A 20,007-nucleotide genomic window follows, 5' to 3' on the forward strand; every position below is an offset into this window, starting at 1 on the left:
GTTGTTGGTGTAATGGTTCAGGGATTCCGGACTGGAGCAGATTCGTTTGCCACGAAGACCTAGGCTGTAAGAAAGGGACCGTTTGATATGGAATGGGTGGCAGCTGTCATAATGGAGGTACTGTTGCTTTTTGGTGGGTTTGATGTGGACGGACGTGTGAAGCTGGCCATTGGACAGATGGAGGTCAATGTCAAGGAAAGTGGCATGGGATTTGGCGTAGGACCAGGTGAATCTGATGGAACCAAAGGAGTTGAGGTTGGAGAGGAAATTCTGGAGTTCTTCTTCACTGTGAGTCCAGATCATGAAGATGTCATAAATAAATCTGTACCAAACTTTGGGTTGGCAGGCTTGGGTAACCAAGAAGGCTTCCTCTAAGCGACCCATGAATAGGTTGGCATACGAGGGGGCCATCCTGGTACCCATGGCTGTTCCCTTTAATTGTTGGTATGTCTGGCCTTCGAAAGTGAAGTAGTTGTGGGTCAGGATGAAGCTGGCTAAGGTAATGAGGAAAGAGGTTTTAATTAGGGTGGCAGGTGATCGGCGTGAAAGGAAGTGCTCCATCGCAGCGAGGCCCTGTACGTGCGGAATATTTGTGTATAAGGAAGTGGCATCAATGGTTACAAGGATGGTTTCCGGGGGTAACAGATTGGGTAAGGATTCCAGGCTTTTGAGAAAGTGGTTGGTGTCTTTGATGAAGGATGAGAGAGTGCATGTAATGGGTTGAAGGTGTTGATCTACGTAGGCAGGGATACGTTCTGTGGGGGCTTGGTAACCAGCTACAATGGGGCGGCCGGGATGATTGGGTTTGTGAATTTTAGGAAGAAGGTAGAAGGTAGGGTTGCGGGGTGTCGGTGGGGTCAGGAGGTTGATGGAGTCAGGTGAAAGGTTTTGTAGGGGACCTAAGGTTCTGAGGATTTCTTGAAGCTCTGCCTGGACATCAGGAATGGGATTACCTTGGCACCCACGTGATTTACCAACTGACTTGTCTACAATGTGAAGCTTTCTATGTGGGAATGACCAGCAACAAACTGTCCATTCGCATGAATGGATACGGGCAGACAGTGTTTGTTGGTAATGAGGATCACCCTGTGGCTAAACATGCCTTGGTGTACGGCCAGCACATCTTGGCACAGTGTTACACCGTCTGGGTTATCTGGATACTTCCCACTAACACCAACCTGTCAGAACTCCGGAGATGGGAACTTGCCCTTCAGTATATCCTCTCTTCCCGTTACCCACCAGGCCTCAACCTCCGCTAATTTCAAGTTGCCGCCGCTCATACCTCACCTGTCATTCAACAACCTCTTTGCCTCTGTACTTCCGCCTCGACTGACATCTCTGCCCAGACTCTTTGCATTTACAAATGTCTGCTTGTGACTGTGTATGTGCGGATGGATATGTGTGTGTGTGTGTGTGTGTGTGTGTGTGTGTGTGCGCGCGCGAGTGTATACCTGTCCTTTTTTCCCCCATAAGGTAAGTCTTTCCGCTCCCGGGATTGGTTTACCCTCTCCCTTAAAACCCACATCCTTTCGTCTTTCCCTCTCCTTCCTTCTTTCCTGATGAAGCAACCGTTGGTTGTGAAAGCTTGAATTTTGTGTGTATGTTTGTGTTTGTTTGTTTGTGTGTCTATCAACCTGCCAGCGCTTTCGTTTGGTAAGTCACATCATCACACAAATATATATATATACAGGAAGTTTCATAACAGAAAAGCTTCCAATGTGTAACTTGGATTTACCTTGTGATGAAGACTGGCAGTCACATTAAGATTTCTGGCAGCAGGGGAAACTTTCCAGTTGTTGGCCTTTGGAACAAGAATCGCAGCAAGTACATTATTGGTGGTAAATAACATTGACTTTTGAGATACTACTTCTATTAAATGAATAAAAGAGATCCAGAAACTTTTAGAAAACAAATGATAGAAAAAAAGGGAGAAAAATTGCCAGTAGGTGGACGCAAACTGGCTACATTTCTGTTCACATGCATTTTCATGTCCCATGAGAGGACGGCTTTACCATTGTGTGACCTACTATCCAATATTATGACAAATCTCTCTAAGTTTCTCAGTTGATCTGAAGAATTCAAATATCCTTATGCCATATTGTAACTTCCATTCATCAGAATCTTTCTGTAGTTTCATATTTTTGATGATTAAATATGTTGTGAGTTGACCCACCCTGAAAGTATGTTGTCATTCTTAGGATAGGGTGACCAGATATCCTATACTTTACGTCGTCATCCCCTATTTAGCTTAAGTGTTGTGTTGTCCTGAGAGAATACATATGTGACATTTTGAAATAGCAAATTTTTAACTAATATGTAGAAGAACCAAATGGGAACCCAAATAATGAAGAAAATACACTCTTTGATTAAACCAAATTGAATGGGTACAATTTTTGAATCTCTGACATTGGTACTGTGTAATACTTTCACCTGGGGTGCAGCTTGTCACTAGTGCTTTCTTTGTAAAATGTCTATTGCTTCAGGATGCCAGATTTAGAAGTGTGATTTTAGACTGTGAGAATCACAGGGTATGTTGCTTGAATTGATATAATTCAAACTTTTCACAGAAATGTCAAAAAGAAAGTGTGTGCTTACTGATGAAAGTAAAGCTGAATTCCTATTTCAGAAATCAGAACATCAAAGCTAGAAATTATTTCTCATATTTGTTTGCACATGAGACAGTAAAATATTTACTCTATTAGTAATGCAAAGTATTTTGAGACTTTCTTAGTGAGAGTTTTATGAGAAAGATCGTACAATGATATACATATTTGTAGCATAAACAAAGTATTTTAAGACAAAGTCACTGTACAGATATACTATTAATGAAAGACTCCACAAAATATCAGTTCATGTCAAGTTGTAATTTTGATATTGGAAATACGGTCACACAATCTTAGGGCCAATTGTGTAAAGTAGTCGATCTTACATCAACACAAAAATGAACTCAGATTAAGTTGAATTCAAGTATTTGCGTTGTATATAAGTTAATCGCAATTTATTTTGCCACAAACTGAAGCTTAAGTCGCATAGTGCTCAGAGCCACAAACTGAAGCAAAGTTTGTCTTGAAAAATTTTGTTAATTGAGTCAGATTCAACTGCAGTCAGTTCACCCAACTGACACTACAAAAAAACATTCCATTTTTCACAAGTACAAGCTGAGAAGTAGTAGATAATAAAGAATTTGTTGTTAACACTCCAATACTGCTGCAGTTGGAGTTTTTTAATGTGTAAAGTTAGGTTAAGGAGGTTAATCAGTGATATCGATAGTGAGAGCGGATGGTGTTTATTTCCGTAACAGTTCTTGAACATGATCCATATTTAATGTGAAAAAGTGTGAGGGGATATTATAGACACTTTGTGGCAGAGTAAGAAAGGGAAATTCTCATAATGTGTGGCGAATAACAAATATGTGGAGTTTGAAACCAGCTTATAATGGTTGAATATTTCTTGCAAAAATACCTTCTAGACTTGAATAGCAGTAACTACACAATTTGTATTAAACTCTACACAAGTCAGTGTTCACAAGTTGATGATAATTTACGTAATGACCACTTGCACTGTGCATAAACTGCTGTGATAGTGTGCATGCGGTCATGAACTGAAATAGTAAGCAATCAGTAATGACTTGTCTTTCATCCATTAAGCAGATAATGATGTGACTCGGTTGTTATTACATGCTGGACTACAGATTCAAAGATAAAGGGTTTGATCTTCAATCATTCATAATTTGTTTTCTTTCAGCTCTATTGAAGTTATTTAATGTGAGAATAGAGAGTTGCATCAAGGTTTGTAGTCCACCTTAAACTGTTGCTACCCATATACACGGATTGATAAGTCAGTTCAAATGTTGAAGACAAGGGCTGGAGGAAGGCAAGGGCATACCATCATCAAAAGGATCCTGCCTAGTAAATCACAATGGTCTTCAAACCAACCTTTGGGTTTATAACCACTCTATAAGCAGACAGTGCAAAGATATGCCGCTGCTACACTCTGTGCTGATCACAGAACAAGGTAGCACAGTGGTCAGCAAATTGGCCTTATGTTCAGCAGGATGATGGTTCAAATCACCGATTTAGGTTTTGTGCAAATTCCCCAGATTACTCCCTGCAAATGCTGAGATGGTTCCTTCGAAAGGATACAGCCCATTTCGTCCTCCATCCAAACATTAAAATCTTGAATATACAAGCTAAAACATATGTAATTGCCATATATGATTAAAAATCATAATCCTCTCCAATACATTGTAAAAATCTGTGTAAGTGAAGTGAATTAAATGTGCAATACAATGTTTATACAATAATTTGTGGTAATGAATTTCACCAGTTCTTAAAAAATCACAAATGTGTAACAGCAAGTAGAAACTCGACAAAAGATTGAAACACTCTATCTGGATGCAAGCTAGTTGAGCTATTTTCCAACATGCTACAACCGCAAAGTATACGTCAAAACGTGTTTTTGAGAGACCTTCCCTTTGTGTTCAGCGAGGGGGAAAAAAAAAAGTTAATTGAGGAACATGATGAATGAAACTGAAAACTATGAAGTACGGCGAAAGATGTTGGAATATCACATGTGAGTGTTTTCCTTCTGTAGCCAATGATAGCGCAGCTCTGTTCACGCTGGTGCTGTGACCTCTAGTGTATTTCTTGGAAACTTTTCATCAAACAAGGGAAAATCCAGGACGGAATGTAACAATATTATGAAAAGGAAAGTTACACGCGCGGAGGGACAATAGGATAGGCATGGCAGACAGTGAAGTGCTTCTGGGGAGGGGGGGAACAACCTGGCCTGGTGCAACTCTTTTTTATTGGATGTCAATTCGGCGACTTGTGTGTCCTTATAACCTACCACAGTCAATTTGGAAACTGAACAATATATTGTTTGTGGGACTGCTTACATCATTTAGAGGTGAAAGCCAAGTTAAAACAAAGAAAAAATCTGTAGACTAACAGAGATTAGATCTTGTGAATTCTCGGTTTCTGAGCACTTAACTTTGCTGCTAGACCACCAGGTCCAACATGTACATAGATAGTTCATCTATATACAGGGTTATTACAAATGATTGAAGTGATTTCACAGCTCTACAATAACTTTATTATTTGAGATATTTTCACAATGCTTTGCACACACATACAAAAACTCAAAAAGTTTTTTTATGCATTCACAAATGTTCGATATGTGCCCCTTTAGTGATATGGCAGCCATCAAACCGATAATCAAGTTCCTCCCACACTCGGCGCAGCATGTCCCCATCAATGAGTTCGAAAGCATCGTTGACGCGAGCTCGCAGTTCTGGCACGTTTCTTGGTAGAGGAGGTTTAAACACTGGATCTTTCACATAACCCCACAGAAAGAAATTGCATGGGGTTGAGTCGGGAGAGCGTGGAGGCCATGACATGAATTGCTGATCATGATCTCCACCACGACCGATCCATTGGTTTTCCAATCTCCTGTTTAAGAAATGCCGAACATCATGATGGAAGTGCGGTGAAGCACCATCCTGTTGAAAGATGAAGTCGGCGCTGTCGGTCTCCAGTTGTGGCATGAGCCAATTTTCCAGCATGTCCAGATAAATGCGTCCTGTAACGTTTTTTTTCGCAGAAGAAAAAGGGGCCGTAAACTTTAAACCGTGAGATTGCACAAACCACGTTAACTTTTGGTGAATTGCGAATTTGCTGCACGAATGCGTGAGGATTCTCTACTGCCCAGATTCACACATTGTGTCTGTTCACTTCACCATTAACAAAAAATGTTGCTTCATCACTGAAAACAAGTTTCGCACTGAACGCATCCTCTTCCATGAGCTGTTGCAACCGCGCCGAAAATTCAAAGCGTTTGACTTTGTCATCGGGTGTCAGGGCTTGTAGCAATTGTAAACGGTAAGGCTTCTGCTTTAGCCTTTTCCATAAGATTTTCCAAACCGTCGGCTGTGGTACGTTTAGCTCCCTGCTTGCTTTATTCGTCGACTTCCGCGGGCTACGCGTGAAACTTGCCCGCACGCGTTCAACCGTTTCTTCGCTCACTGCAGGCCGACCCGTTGATTTCCCCTTACAGAGGCATCCAGAAGCTTTAAACTGCGCATACCATCGCCGAATGGAGTTAGCAGTTGGTGGATCTTTGTTGAACTTCGTCCTGAAGTGTCGTTGCACTGTTATGACTGACTGATATGAGTGCATTTCAAGCACGACATACGCTTTCTCGGCTCCTGTCACCATTTTGTCTCACTGCGCTCTCGAGCGCTCTGGCGGTAGAAACCTGAAGTGCGGCTTCAGCCGAAGAAAACTTTGAGTTTTTCTACGTATCTGTAGTGTGTCGTGACCATATGTCAATGAATGGAGCTACAGTGAATTTATGAAATCGCTTCAATCATTTGTAATAGCCCAGTATTTTTGTGAACTAGTTTGCGAGTATCAAAATAAGTGACATATCCAGCTGTATCTTTTGATTCCGTTGACTTACAATCTTAAATTTTTCTAACCCCACCAAGAAACAGTGTGCCTTAGTACCTGACATAAGTTTGAACTTCGTAACTCTGCCTGTTCTGAGAAAAAGGGATCTTCACTGTTGGAGAGACAGACAGACAAGCAACAAAGCAATCCTATAATTGTTCTGTTTTTATTGATGGAGGTATAGAATCCTAATAATGTATCCTCTGTTGGTACACATTTGATATGTCTCCTGGGGGGGGGGGGGGAGTAAAGAATTTTGCTGCTCACTGCATTGCTGCAAAAAATGAGACAAATTAGAAAATAAATACTTGATTGAGAATGTTTTAAGTGCCTTACCAGGAGCCACTAAAAAAGTTTTTGCAAGTTGGTTCTTGCAAAGTAGAAAAAAGCAACCAGCCACTGTTAATAATGCTGTTTACACAAATAGCACTGTCACCAGCTGCTCGCATTTATATAAAATTTATTGTTGTTTCTATTAGTTGTTGGCTGTTCTTTTACATTAGTTATCAGTAATTTTATCCCAACAACTAATGTGACTGGTAATGACGTTATTTGTGTGAATAAATAGCATTTTTAACAGTGGGTAGTTGCTGTTTTATTCTTTGCAAGAATGAAATATGTCAGTTTTCTATAAAATAGCAGGAACATTTTTGTTCAGAGTATCATTAATACTGAGGCATTACATTTTATTTGTGATAATACAATTACAGAAATACAGCATTAGGTTTTTAACTAGTAGAACTGAACTCGACAGAAAACCCCTTCTCATATCTTCTATAATTTTGGAACTCCAGGCACAGCTTGGCACAAAAATGTTGCGCCATTTACTAATGCATCTTTGAAAGACTTTCTCGATGGTTTGTCACCTGGTTCAAGACAACAGACACGAATAGAGTACTGAGAACACAGTAGTACTGAGAGTCCAATTTGTGTGTGTATGTAGGAGGAGGGAGGGGGGGGGGGAGGAGAAAGGGCACTTAAAAAATTTTCACTTTCATTCTTTATTTGCTTACAGCTTGAGGTATAATATTCAGTGTAACGTAGATGGTCTTTACCTTTACTTGTGACTGTTGTGCATTTGTAGGCTTCTCAGACTTCAGCTATTACACTACATGCCTAGCAGTTAAATGACACTTGGGTCGTCACCCGTGGGGAGTGAAATGAGATGTCAGGACAACAGTAGGTTTGTTCAATTAATTTCTTTATTCCGGCCCTCGGCCATAGCACATCATGGAGGCAGATGTCCGGCATTGCTGACAGCACAAAGAGCGGGGCCAAGTGTGGCATCACTCAAATGCTTCTGTCACCGACGTCTCCGGCTGCGACTGTCATGACAGAGTGGCGGTGCAGCCGACAATGGCTATGAACCTCCTCGATCAAGCAAGCGGCTCTCTCGTAACTCAGTGCAAGCTGTCCTGCCTCGTGGACGAACAGTGGACACCATACTGCATTTAGAAATGTCTCTACAGTTGTCACAGGTTCATGGTGTAAGCGGATTACAAGAATGGCTGAGTACTTACACACTCCGGCCCAAGTTTGTTTAGGGCTTAAGGCATTTACTCTAAACACTTCCATGGTGGCAAGTGAGGAAAGACTTCCGTCCTTCCGCTAGCATATTGCAATGTTGGCTGTTGCTATATTGCACTATGCAACGCTTAACACTCTCGCCTGCTTGCGGCTGGTTCCCTCACTTCCTCTCTGGCATATTTTTTGACCGAATACGGTCAATACTTGCTGTCCAGTACAAACGAGGCTGCAAAATGTTCAGGTGTGTTATCCCTGAAATCGTAGTGGGCAGGCGGAAAGTAGGTCCCATTATCTTGCACCCTGTTCTATTTAGAACAGACCACTCCTGTTTAATTCTAGCCTCTTTGCTGACTTAAGCTTTCCCTGCTCGAAACAACTAGGCTCTACTACCATCTTGCCAAAAGTGAAGTACAGGCAATGCGCCTCGACCTGCCGAAAGTACAATTCCATTTGATCATTTCTTTATTGCATTTCTTACCTGCTTTTGTCCCATTAGCAATTTCATTGTATAGGAATCCTGCTCCTCTCTTATTACCATATTTGGACAGACTGTAGTTTCTCCTCAGTGGTATTTTTGTAACTTTGCTTCCTCCATTTCTACATATCTTCCCTTGCCTTTGGCAATTAATAGCAGTCACTGTGGTTTTACTTCTTCAATATCCCCCACTTGACAGGAAACGCATGAACTATGTAGTACTCTTAATATGCTTGTTTCCCTGTGACGGGTATAGAAACGGAAAAGTAAACTTTCGCCCCATCACTTCTCACCAATACTATCAAGATACACTAAGCATTGCCATGGTTTCAATCCTCTGAGCACTCTGTCCAACAATCTCTGAAATTCCGTAGGTGCATTTTTCATCCAAATGGAATTCTTCTGAATTGTAGTGTCCCTGGGATGCCAAAAAATACTGTTTTGTATCGATCCTGTGGTGCAGTCGGTAATGGGGGTTAACCACTCTTCAAATCTATTGTTGAAAAATGTTTGCATTGCGCTAAATGGTCCAAGGTTCCTGTGACTTTTGGCTGTTTTAGTTTATAACTGCAACAAATCCAGTATTTTCGTGTTCCATCCATTGATCTTTTTGGCATTATGACTGTTCCTGCCCCCATGGACTATTACTTTCATCAGTTATTCCATCTTTCAGCTGTTAATCAATAAATTCCTCCAAAATTGGTTGCAATTACCCAGGTGTTCTGTATGGTTTGCAGTAGACTAGTGATTTATTTCCCATTGGTAAGCAGAGATGTGTAATATGCATAACTGATAATGGCCCTTTTGGAAAAAATAAATCCTTGAATTCAAAAGGTAATTTTTCCACATGTTCTGTATCACTTTTTTTATAAGTGCTTCAGTTTTCTCGTAATGCAGTTTCAGTAGCAGCCGGCAGCTGTCAGTGGTTAACACCCATCGTGTCCCATTCTTCTTCCTCCAGTATATCCATATTTGTCATCAATAACGTCTTTGTTAATTCTGTGTCCAGTGCACTAAAATTATCTATAGAAATAGGTACCTTCTTTTCACACTTTCTGTATGCATACAGTACCTCTTTTAAATAAGCAAACTGACTGATCTAATGCTTTATTCTCTTCTAAAGGTTCCACCACACACAAAATTCCTACGGGCAAGCTGGACTCACCACTGACCCAAAGTGATTTCCCAGTACCCTTAGGTACACAGTCATGCAAATCAAGTCTTAATGGAGTCATTCACAGTTTAATTGGTTCGTCTTTCGTGAGAGACTCCCCTTGCGACATGCCTACACTAGCAATGGCTTCACCTAACTGAAACACTTTTCCATCAAGTTCCGCCCTATGTTGCCAAAGATTGGTTATGGCACAATGCTGATATAAGAAATCTAATCCCAGTATCCCTCACTCATGTGTGGCACAATCTTTACACATTGTTTAAATTGAACCATATGCAAGTAAAAGTCTATGTCCATCGATCCTAATGGTGTGACATCTTTACCCACCTCCATTGGTGTGTACCATGGTGGGTCCCACTACTTATGTTTCACTACTGGCAGCCAACATATACACCCCTGTATCCAATAATATCCTGCATCCCTTTTTTTGTACTATTCTTCTTGTGGCACAATCCACCTCTGCATATGATTTTGTTCCAGATCTCACTGGGTATGTCTGTAGGTGGATCTGGGGCTCCCACTGGATTTAACACCTTATTTTTTTCCTTTCCCTGGTCCTCTACTTCTAAAACTGCCGCTCCCTCTTACTTTATTCACATCACTCTGAAGCTGGCAACCCTGCCTCCCTACATACCCTGTTTGTCCACACCTGAAATATTTTATATTAGCTGCAAACACTGTTCATTTACCCTGGATTCCAGCTAATAAATTGGTCTGCTCACACTTTATAGCTAACCTCACTGCTGTGTGCAAATCCATTGGATCCCCTGTTCTTCGACTGTTGTGGCTCACTTATGAGCTTCTGTATACCCTACATACGTTTTTGCTTCCCCTGTTAGTTTCAATTTTGCAGTTCCTTATCAGACCAACTTTCTATCTGAGCCAGATTTCCAAGGTCTCCCACAAAGGCCTGCACGCTTTCAATTGCCCTACCACAAAAAGGAGCAGTTAAGTTTGCGAGTGGTAGATCTACACCCTCTTGTTACAATGTGATTCTACCAACCCATGCGGTTCTGTATTATTCATTGTTAATTTTACTACCTTTTCTAACAATATGCATACTGCTTCCAGTTCTGAAACACCGTGCATCTCTGGTTCTGTCAAAGCTTTGCCCTTGACAACACTTGTTTTGAGAAATAACATTCACAAGACAAGAAAGCAAAATACATTAACTTAATTCTTGCGTTTAATCATGAGCAATCTCAACTCCCGGCATTGCCTAGCCGTATGCCCCCAACGATTACATGTATACTGTTTTACTGGAACTGATTTCATACGCTGTGCTGAGTGACCCTCAAAGTTACACTGTGAACATCTAACAAGCGTTAACCAATCGTGACTTCCATTACCTCTAAAACTATACAAATCCACTGGTTCTCTACTTGGAATAAAATCTACTTTACAAAATTCGAACTGCCAAACTTCTTCTCTATGACCAAAATGTACTAAGAACTCCCCCCCCCCCCCCCCCCCCACTGTTCAGACGCTGCTCTAAGAAGGCGTCGTCAATATTCTGACGCCAGTGTTAATGATACTTAGACTGTCATCCGCGGAGAGTGAACTGAGACATCAGGATGACAGTAAATTTGTTCAATTAAATTCTTTATTCTGGCCCTCAGCCATAGTGCATTGGGAACAGCTTAATGGAGGTCTCCAGTTGCCTCTTGTGCGAAACAAAGACGTCCGGCATTGCTGAGAACACAGAGAGTAGGACTGAGTGTGGTATCACTTGAATGCTGCTGTCAGCGATGTCTCCGGCTGAGGCCTTGATGACAGTGTGGCGGTGCAGCTGATGATGGCTATGAACTCCCTCCAATGAGTGGGTGGCTCCCTTGTGACTCAGGGCAAGCTGCCCTGTCTTGTGGTCGAACAACGGAACCCATGCTGCATTCCAGGATGTTGTTCGGGTGTCCCAGGTGTGTGGTGTAGGCTGTGACACTGAGATGAGAATGATTTAGTACAAGACTGCTTGAGTACATATACACTCCGGACTAAGTTCGTTTAGGGCTTAAGGCACATGCTTTAAAAACTTCCTTGGTGGCGAGTGAGAAGGAAAGGCTTCCATCCTCCCGCTAGTGTACTGCAGTGTCAGCTGTTGCTATACAATGCCCAATTGGCTCCACTTCACTTTGCCAGTGCAAAGAATTTTGAAATGTGTTGATTTCAAGTATGTTAGGAAGATAGTATTTAATTGAAAGATGTGACGTAGGTGCCGAACAAACTACATCCCTTAAAAGGTGTGTGATACAAAAGGAAAGGTACTTCAGCAGGGTATTACATTGAGGAAACATTGGTGAACCAGAATTATTGCATGAATACCTGATGGAAAGTAAGTGATAGTTAGTTGCCATAGGAAAAGGTTCTCAGATAATTATTCTGCATTCTGGCTCTTGTTTTGGTTTTGCTCCTGTGAGTGAACTTGTATTTAGGTGTAAGAAAAATAGCAGTGACTACACAGATTTTGTACTCTGGCTTAAAAATAAAAATGTTTCTCACAGTATAAGCTAGTCTTGTGCTGTCCACCTGTAGCACATTAATATAAACAAGCTATGTGACAGAATGCACAAATTTGACTTTCTTGCATGTGAATGTGATCACACTGTTTTGTGTTTACCCACATATCACCGTCAGTATAATCCAGTGAAATTAATTTGGGAACAGGTTAAAGGAAGTGAGGGGAAGGGGAACAAAACATTCAAGATGACAGTCACTGTAGCACTTGTGTGTGAAACAGTAGACAATATCCATTCCCTCTTCAGTGTGGGCTCACTGTGTGCACCACACTGAAAAGCTTCAGAAAGAAGAAATTGATAGGAAGGTGAATATGTATATAAGCCTCGAACCTGTCATCGTAGATTTACAATGAGATGGTTTGTACAGAGAATCAGAAAGCAGTGACGATGGTATTATGATGTAGACTTAGGAACAAAGTAAGGTAGTAATGTTTCTTGGCTTTAAAGACTCACAGTTTTTAAAAAAAGTTTCTGTCAACATATCAATTGCATATACAGTATATGAGAACTTCCTAGCCTTTATTGATTAAGAATTTGTACCCTATGAAATATGAAGACCATAATGTTCACCAGATTGCCAAAGGGGAAGTTAAGCTTTTCCCAGCTTCTTGTATGCTTGAATACTTGGGAGAATGTGGTCGGATAAATTCGTCAATACTTTGAGTAAACCTCTGTAAATTTCAAGACACAAATTGGAAAATGTGTTAAAGTGTCAGGGAGAGTTATCTGTTGAGTTATCAGTGGTTTTCAATGTTATCAGTCAGTATTCTCTTGAATTAATTGTTTGCTTGTTGAATTGAACACAAATGCGATCACTCACTGTAACGTTGAACGAGTTAGTTTACACTCATAATGTCCAAAGACAGTGAAAAATATAACAACAAAGTGACCATTTTTACAATATTGTGTGCATTAGTCTTTCTTGCCAGTGATTCTTTTCACACACACACATACACACACTTACACACATTATACTCATCATTATATTTGCTTGACAACTGCTTCCACTCCACACACAGTGTGTGTGGAGTAGATTTTGGTTTGAGATTGAAATTAATTTTGTTGTATATTACATTTATATTTATAATAAATTAAGTCCAAATCACAATAAGTGATGATTATTACAACCAGTTTCGATGATCTTTACAAAGCAGTATCTTGCCTTCCGACATTGTGCGAACGATTGCTGTGGAGCAGTGGATGCAACTTAGACTTGAAGTAATGTTTCTGTCCTGTAGATGCCTGCTCTCTGCCACCACACATGTGCAGACCTCACCCTTCCACACTCCCCTATTGCTCTCACTATGCACGGAAGTGCCTTCCTACATGATGTGGGCTATAGTCACAAATCTGCTGTATTCCATAGCACCGTTTTTTCTATAATAATAACAGTTCTTTAGCCACTGACATGATTCTAGATGAATGTAAACCCCATATGCCCTCAAGATATTATAACATAAATTTACTTCTAGGTGAAAGAAACTTGGATTTCAGGACGTTACAGTTACTAATGCTTTTCTCTATGGTGTATGTGCTCTTTATAAATGAATAAAGGATAAGCATATATTGTCAGCAAAGTTTAATTTAGTACTTATTGATTTTGTAACTGAATGGAAGTAAACTTATGAAAGCACTTTTTTATTTTCTTATTTATTTATTTATTTATTTGTTTTATATTGATATTGTTAAAGTTCGCACCAACTCTGAGAACTTGAATGAGTTGAAGCAACCCGATATCGAAAAAGATCTCCTGGACCTTTGTTCTGGAAAATTTCCTACACAACCAATTAGTATGAGATCTCTGGAGAAAGAAGAAGAGTCCAGAAATGATGCTGCGGCATTTGATGATACACAGAGTATAGAAAACACACAGGAACTGAGATCCACCCTCTCAAGTGACAAAAGCTTCTCCCTAAAAAACACAGCATCCTCAAAACTTTCGCAAGGGTAAGTTCCTGTAATTTTGAACACGCTTAAGGACTATTACATATCAAAATCTCCTTTTTACATTTTTTCTCTTTTCTTTTACAGAGATGTAAGTGTCAAGGCAAAACAATTTCCAAAACAAATTGTGTCATCAGATGAAGAAGATTCATTAAGCGATGACACAGCTACAACAAAAAGGAAAAAAAGGAATAAGAAGTTAGATTTTTCAGGTATTCATTCACATTCACCTATAAAAACTTGTCACAGAAATCAGCCTAATATAAGAAAGAAGTCAGCTAAATATTTATTGCTACAATAATACAAATTGACACAAGCTATACCTTTGAGATGCAGTTGTATAGCAAGTGTGGTTTTCTTTTCTTTTTTAAATGTATATGCCCCAGAATTCTGTTTGTGATACAATTTTCACACTTATTATTGTCATTTTTAATGAGGCAGATGTAATGTAGATAGATTTGTTGCAACTAGTTTTTCTGGCTTGGGGGAGGAAATAGGCTTGATAATGGCCAAATCGAAGAAAGTGTTGGAAGCAATCTACATAGTCCTTTAAGTTGTATCCTGCAGAATTAAACAAAATGCAAGCGATAAAATAACACTTGAGGTCACGGCCTATGTCTCAAAACTAAAAGTTGTCAAGAAACTACAAATTGAGCAGGGTGGTGCTGTTGCTAGAATATTAGATTTGCATCTAGATTTAAGTTTTCAGTGGTTTCCCCAGGTCGCTTCAGGAAAAATGTAAAATGTTGATTCAAACAACAGTCTGTTTTGAATGAGATTATGTATTTGTTGCTTCATCCAGTGACAAAAATTATAGATGCAGATAATAATAGTTATTGAGAATAAGAACCACAAAAAATTTGTTCCATAGCACACAAGAACCTTCAGGCTTTAATATTAAAGTATTATCATGATGCAGTAATTGATGGAGTCAGTCATGTGTCTCATTCATACAACAAAATTTGCATCATCCTTGATAAAACAAAAGTTATGATTTCATGAACAATCAAAATTAAGAAAACAAAATCACTTGACTTTTTTGTTATTTTCATGGCACTTTATCATGAGGCATTCAGCGGTATGCTGCTTATACAAAATATCAGCTTTTGTATGAATTGCACAATTCCAAAATGAAAGGCTTCAAGCTTTTAATACAGTTTCTTAACACAATTTTAAGAATTAGTTTCTAAGACAGGAAGCTGTTTTGTGTCCCTCAATTTTCTTATAATTTACAGGATTTGTAGATTATACAAAAAAACTACTCTTCCCCCTTTTTAAAGTGGTGCTCACTTCACTAGTTAATTGAAAGATGCTAATAATAGTTTGTGTGGAAATGAGACCACAAGTTTTACTTGTTTTCCCCCTTCAACTGTCCTTAACATGTTAACCTTGTTCAGGCTAAATGCTTCCATTGTTCACCAGGCATGTTAACCTGTTTGTCCTGGTCACTTCTCTCTTGATAGTTGTGAGTATAATTCAACCAAATACTTCATTAGACTACAGTTCTAAACAAGAATGGGGAGTGCTGGTTTTGGTCTGAAGTGTCTAATCAGTGAAATTCTTAGGCAGTTGTTTCATAGGTTTTATGGAGAAACACTATGCATAGTTGGAAGGAGACCTGTCACAAATATCACAACTTGATTAAAGCATCTGGGTGGACACTTCCCCAGTACATACCACCACATTAGGAGTGGATGGGAACATGACCTCCATTCTTGCAGCTTTTGGAAAAGTAAGAAATAATGCAGATAATACAACTGTGAAAAATGCTTTGTTACATTCAGTGTCGAGTCTTATTGGAAAGAGTACCTACCACACTCAGAAACATCTTTTTCATTTCAATTCCAGTGTTCTTTCAATAACATGATCTTACAGTTTTCTCCAGACAACTAAATTTATTTGAGGGCTATAATCAAGTCGCGTAAAGTTCAATAAATAGTTTCATTTATTTCATATGTTGTACTCAGTAGTGTAAAGCCAGGAATGTAGATAAGATTCAAAGAAATCGGGTGTATTTTGATAAACAGAGCACACACTTGATATTAATAAAGCTGTTGGGATAGTGTTGTGGAAAGCAATTGAGGTTTGGAGATATACTGTCATTTCACGTATGGTAGTAGGCTGTGACCTTCACATTATCTGGTAGTGATGAAGGGGTTATATACTTTCTTTTAACAATATTATGAAAAGAAGGTTGCCACTCACCATTTAGCGGAGATGCTGATTTGCAGATAGGCACAACAAAAAGGCTGTCACAATATAAGCTTTCCGCCAACAAGACCTTTGTGGAAACTAGAGGACGCGCGCGCGCGCGCACACACACACACACACACACACACACACACACACACACACACACACACACACACTCGATGGTGAGTGGCAACTTTCATAATATTGTTACATTCCATCCTGGATTTTCCGTTGTTTGACAGTTATGTCAATTGGGAAAGTTTACAAGGGAATTCTGCAACTGATTTTAATGTGTAGCTTGGCAGGGTAGGGGGAAGAAGGCTGTTAAATATGCCTCGTGGCGGCAGTGTGCAGGAGGTCGAGCGGTCAGGATTTGATAGTGGGTATCCAGGGCTGCCGTTAAGGGGGGGGGGGGGGGGTAGGATGCCAAACGGGCCGACTTGGAGCAGGAGAGGCACCACAGGACATTTTAAATTCTTTTACAAATAAGTTCATGAAACTTTGCTAGCATGACCAGGAAGGATAGAGGACTCGCACTCATAGCAGTGGAAGTTGAAAAACATAGCAAAATAACTTTTTTTTACATGTGAAATTTCATCATTTTTTTCACTTACTACTGGCTGCATTTGTTTCTGTAGGTACACTTTCTTCCTAAGTAAGAGAGATTCTTCGATGAATTTTGCATAGCATACAAGCAGTACTTACAGGTGTATGAAATTCTAGACTTTTCCAAATCTATTAAAAACTGTGGTAAAAATTGAGATAATTAACTATAAAATTTGAGTTTTTTCTAAACATGAAGTTTAAAATGTTACGGTTCATTCATTTTTTCATAAATTAAATCAACTCTAGAGTTTCATACACATGTAACTATAGTTTGTATGCTGAGCAAAATAAATCGAAGAATCTCTCTTAATTAGGAAGAAAAGTGTACCTATAGCAACAAATGCAGCCAGTAGTAAGTGAAAAAATGATGAAATTTCACATGTATAAAAATGTATTTTGTTACGTTTTTGAGCTTCCACTGCTATGAGTATGAATCCTGAATCCTTCCTGATCATGCTTTCAAAGTTTTATGAATTTATTTGTAAAAGTATAGACAGTGGAAATTAAAATGTCCTGTGGTGCCTCTCCTGCTCCAAGTCGGCCCGTTTGACGTCCTACCCCCTTAAATGACAAAACAGGAAATTAAGTACAGTGAACAGGATATATTTCAATATATGGAGTACAAAGGGCACGCCTAGGGTCAGAAGTTAGCAGGTTTGGGCAAGTCTAGGAGGTCGAATAACTAATTAAAATGGGCAATGGAAGGGAAGCAGTTCATGTTAACTTACATTGATGGCCGGTCGCGAAAGGCAGAGCCGGAGACTCTGCCTTGCAAGAAGATGTCTATTCTGCTCGAGGTCTAGGTTCCAAGAGAGTGAAGCAAGTGTGTTCTGCTCCCCAGGACACTCTGGAGTCCACCAGATGTGATCAGTGTCCTGCACACACTATTGGCTAAAATCCATGGCGTGAATTCGCTAGCAGTTGCAGCAGAGGGCTCAGGGTGTCTTCTGTCAGCAGCTTTAACTGGACAGAACTGCCTCGGTTTTGAAAGGCAAGCGACTTGTGTCACGTAGACACGTCGTGAATTACTCTGGGAGAAAACTTGTAAAGATTTCTTAAACCGATTCCCTAAAATATTCCTTGACTGGCTGCCATCCAGTACAGTTACTTTTACTTGTAATCCCAGACTTCCTCTCCCATTACATTTTTACAGTTTTGTGGCTAAATTAACGAATATCTATTCCAACTGCTAAAAGGTCTTTCTTGCTCTCCACAGCTATTTTCAGCTTTAATATTTGGAACTGACATTGTAAACACTTGGATATGGAATATTTAAATACGAGGTTTCCATAAAACAATATTCCATTTTCAAGGGCATATTATATAATTTCAATTTAGACTATTCAACAAATCAGACATCAAATTGAAGGTAAAACAACCTAGTTTTCCTTACTACTGTTAAATACCGTAGTTATACAGCACAAATCCAGCGTAAAATCTAATTCTTCCCAAAATTTGAGTAATAAATCTGGAATAATGGAAGTAATAGCCTTTTTGATTCTGTGCTTCAACTCTCACAAATCATTGGGTAGTGGCGGCGCATAGCCACGATCTTTTATAAAGTCCCAAGGGAAAAAAAATCACATGGCTTGGGATCACGTGAATGTGGAGGCCAGTGGAAAAGAGCTTAGTCATATTGAGCATTATGACCAATCCCATGCGTGGGGAATTTGACATTAAACCGCTCTTTTTCAAAGAGATGGCAATGGGGAGGCGCTGTATCTTTTTGTCAAATAAAGTTTTCATGTTCACTTTCTAATTTCAACGCATCCATATAAGACACACCTGTTATGCTAGCTTCAGCAGAAAAAAATAAAAATGGTTCATACACTTGACAGCTGGACACAGCACAGAGAAATTTAATTTTGGGGGGGCTCTCTTTGATGTTGTACAGGTTCTGTTGTGATTCGAGAATTTCTGTGTAAATTCTAGAACCACTCAACTTTCTACCGTCTCGAACACACAATATTCTAGATACGAGTGTGGGATGGTAAAATCCTGTCTATTGTGCGTCACATGTTTGTGTGTGCAGGTTTAAAATCAGTTGCGGGAAGAAAGTAGACGCGGCGGTCGAACGGCATCAACAAGTACCTGTCGGGCAATCCATAGATGCGTTAGGGAGTGTGAATGGAAGAACCATGGAATCTATATGCAGCTTTATGCTTATTGTGTCACTGACTATTGTTATGTGGAACAAGAACAGTTGAAAAAGTGCTCTTGTAGACTCTTGACTCAGCCTTGGTAGAGGCAAGACATATTTTCTGATTCATTTTATTGTGCATGAAAGTCAAATACATCATTTGTATGGCTACTTATTTCATGACTAGAAAGAGGCTTGGAAGTTCCTGTACCTAGCGTTATTTGACGGAGAAGAAGTCAAGAGAGTTTCCAGCAGCAGACTATCCAGTATAGAAGAGTGGCTTCAAACCCCAAGTAAGTCATCTTGTAAAGAAGTGGAAAGTGGTTTGCGGAAATAAATCAGTATAACCCAGATTCACACTCACACTTTGTCATCAGAATGTTAGAATGCGGCGACTGTGACAAGACTCGAACCTGCAATCTTTGGACGTTCTAACGACTTAAAGTGTGAGTGTGAATTTGGGTTATACTGATTTATTTCTCCAAACCACTTTCCACTTCTTTACGAGATGACTTACTTGGGGTTTGCAGCCACTCTTCTATACTGGCAAGCCAGTTGCTGGAAACTCTCTTAACTTCTTCTCCGTCGAATAATGCTAGGTACAGGAACTTCCAATCCTCTTTCTACTCGTGAAATAAGTAGCCATGCAAACTTCACTTTTCGTCAATGATGTATTTGACTTTCATGCACAATATAATTAACACTTTCAACATACATATCTAACTTTCTGCAAGTACCTCATACCATTGAACATTAGAAACAAACAGATTTACATTAGAAAGAAAGGTGGCTTGACTACCATGACTTTCTTAAAATGAATCAGAAAATATGCCTTGCCTCTACCAAGGCTGAGTCAAGAGTCTACAAGAGCACTTTTTCAACTTGTATTGTTTCACATAATAATAGTCAGTGACACATAAGCACAAAGCTGCATATAGATTCCATGGTTCTTCCATTCAAACTCACTAACACATCTATGGATTGCC

At 39.7% G+C, this 20,007-nt stretch overlaps 1 protein-coding gene across 3 annotated transcripts in view; it reads left to right on the plus strand.

Moving 5' to 3' along the window:
* LOC126260049 (claspin-like) overlaps positions 1–20,007 on the plus strand; it is a 172,779-nt gene that overhangs the window by 91,660 nt on the left and 61,112 nt on the right. For all 3 annotated transcript variants that reach the window (XM_049957237.1, XM_049957236.1, XM_049957238.1), the window contains exons 11-12: positions 13,830–14,085; positions 14,170–14,294. In XM_049957237.1, coding sequence (XP_049813194.1) covers positions 13,830–14,085; positions 14,170–14,294 — 381 coding nt within the window. The remainder of the gene's footprint in view (positions 1–13,829; positions 14,086–14,169; positions 14,295–20,007) is intronic.

This window comes from Schistocerca nitens, chromosome 5 (assembly GCF_023898315.1).
Source record: "Schistocerca nitens isolate TAMUIC-IGC-003100 chromosome 5, iqSchNite1.1, whole genome shotgun sequence".
Classification (NCBI taxonomy): Eukaryota; Metazoa; Arthropoda; class Insecta; order Orthoptera; family Acrididae; genus Schistocerca; species Schistocerca nitens.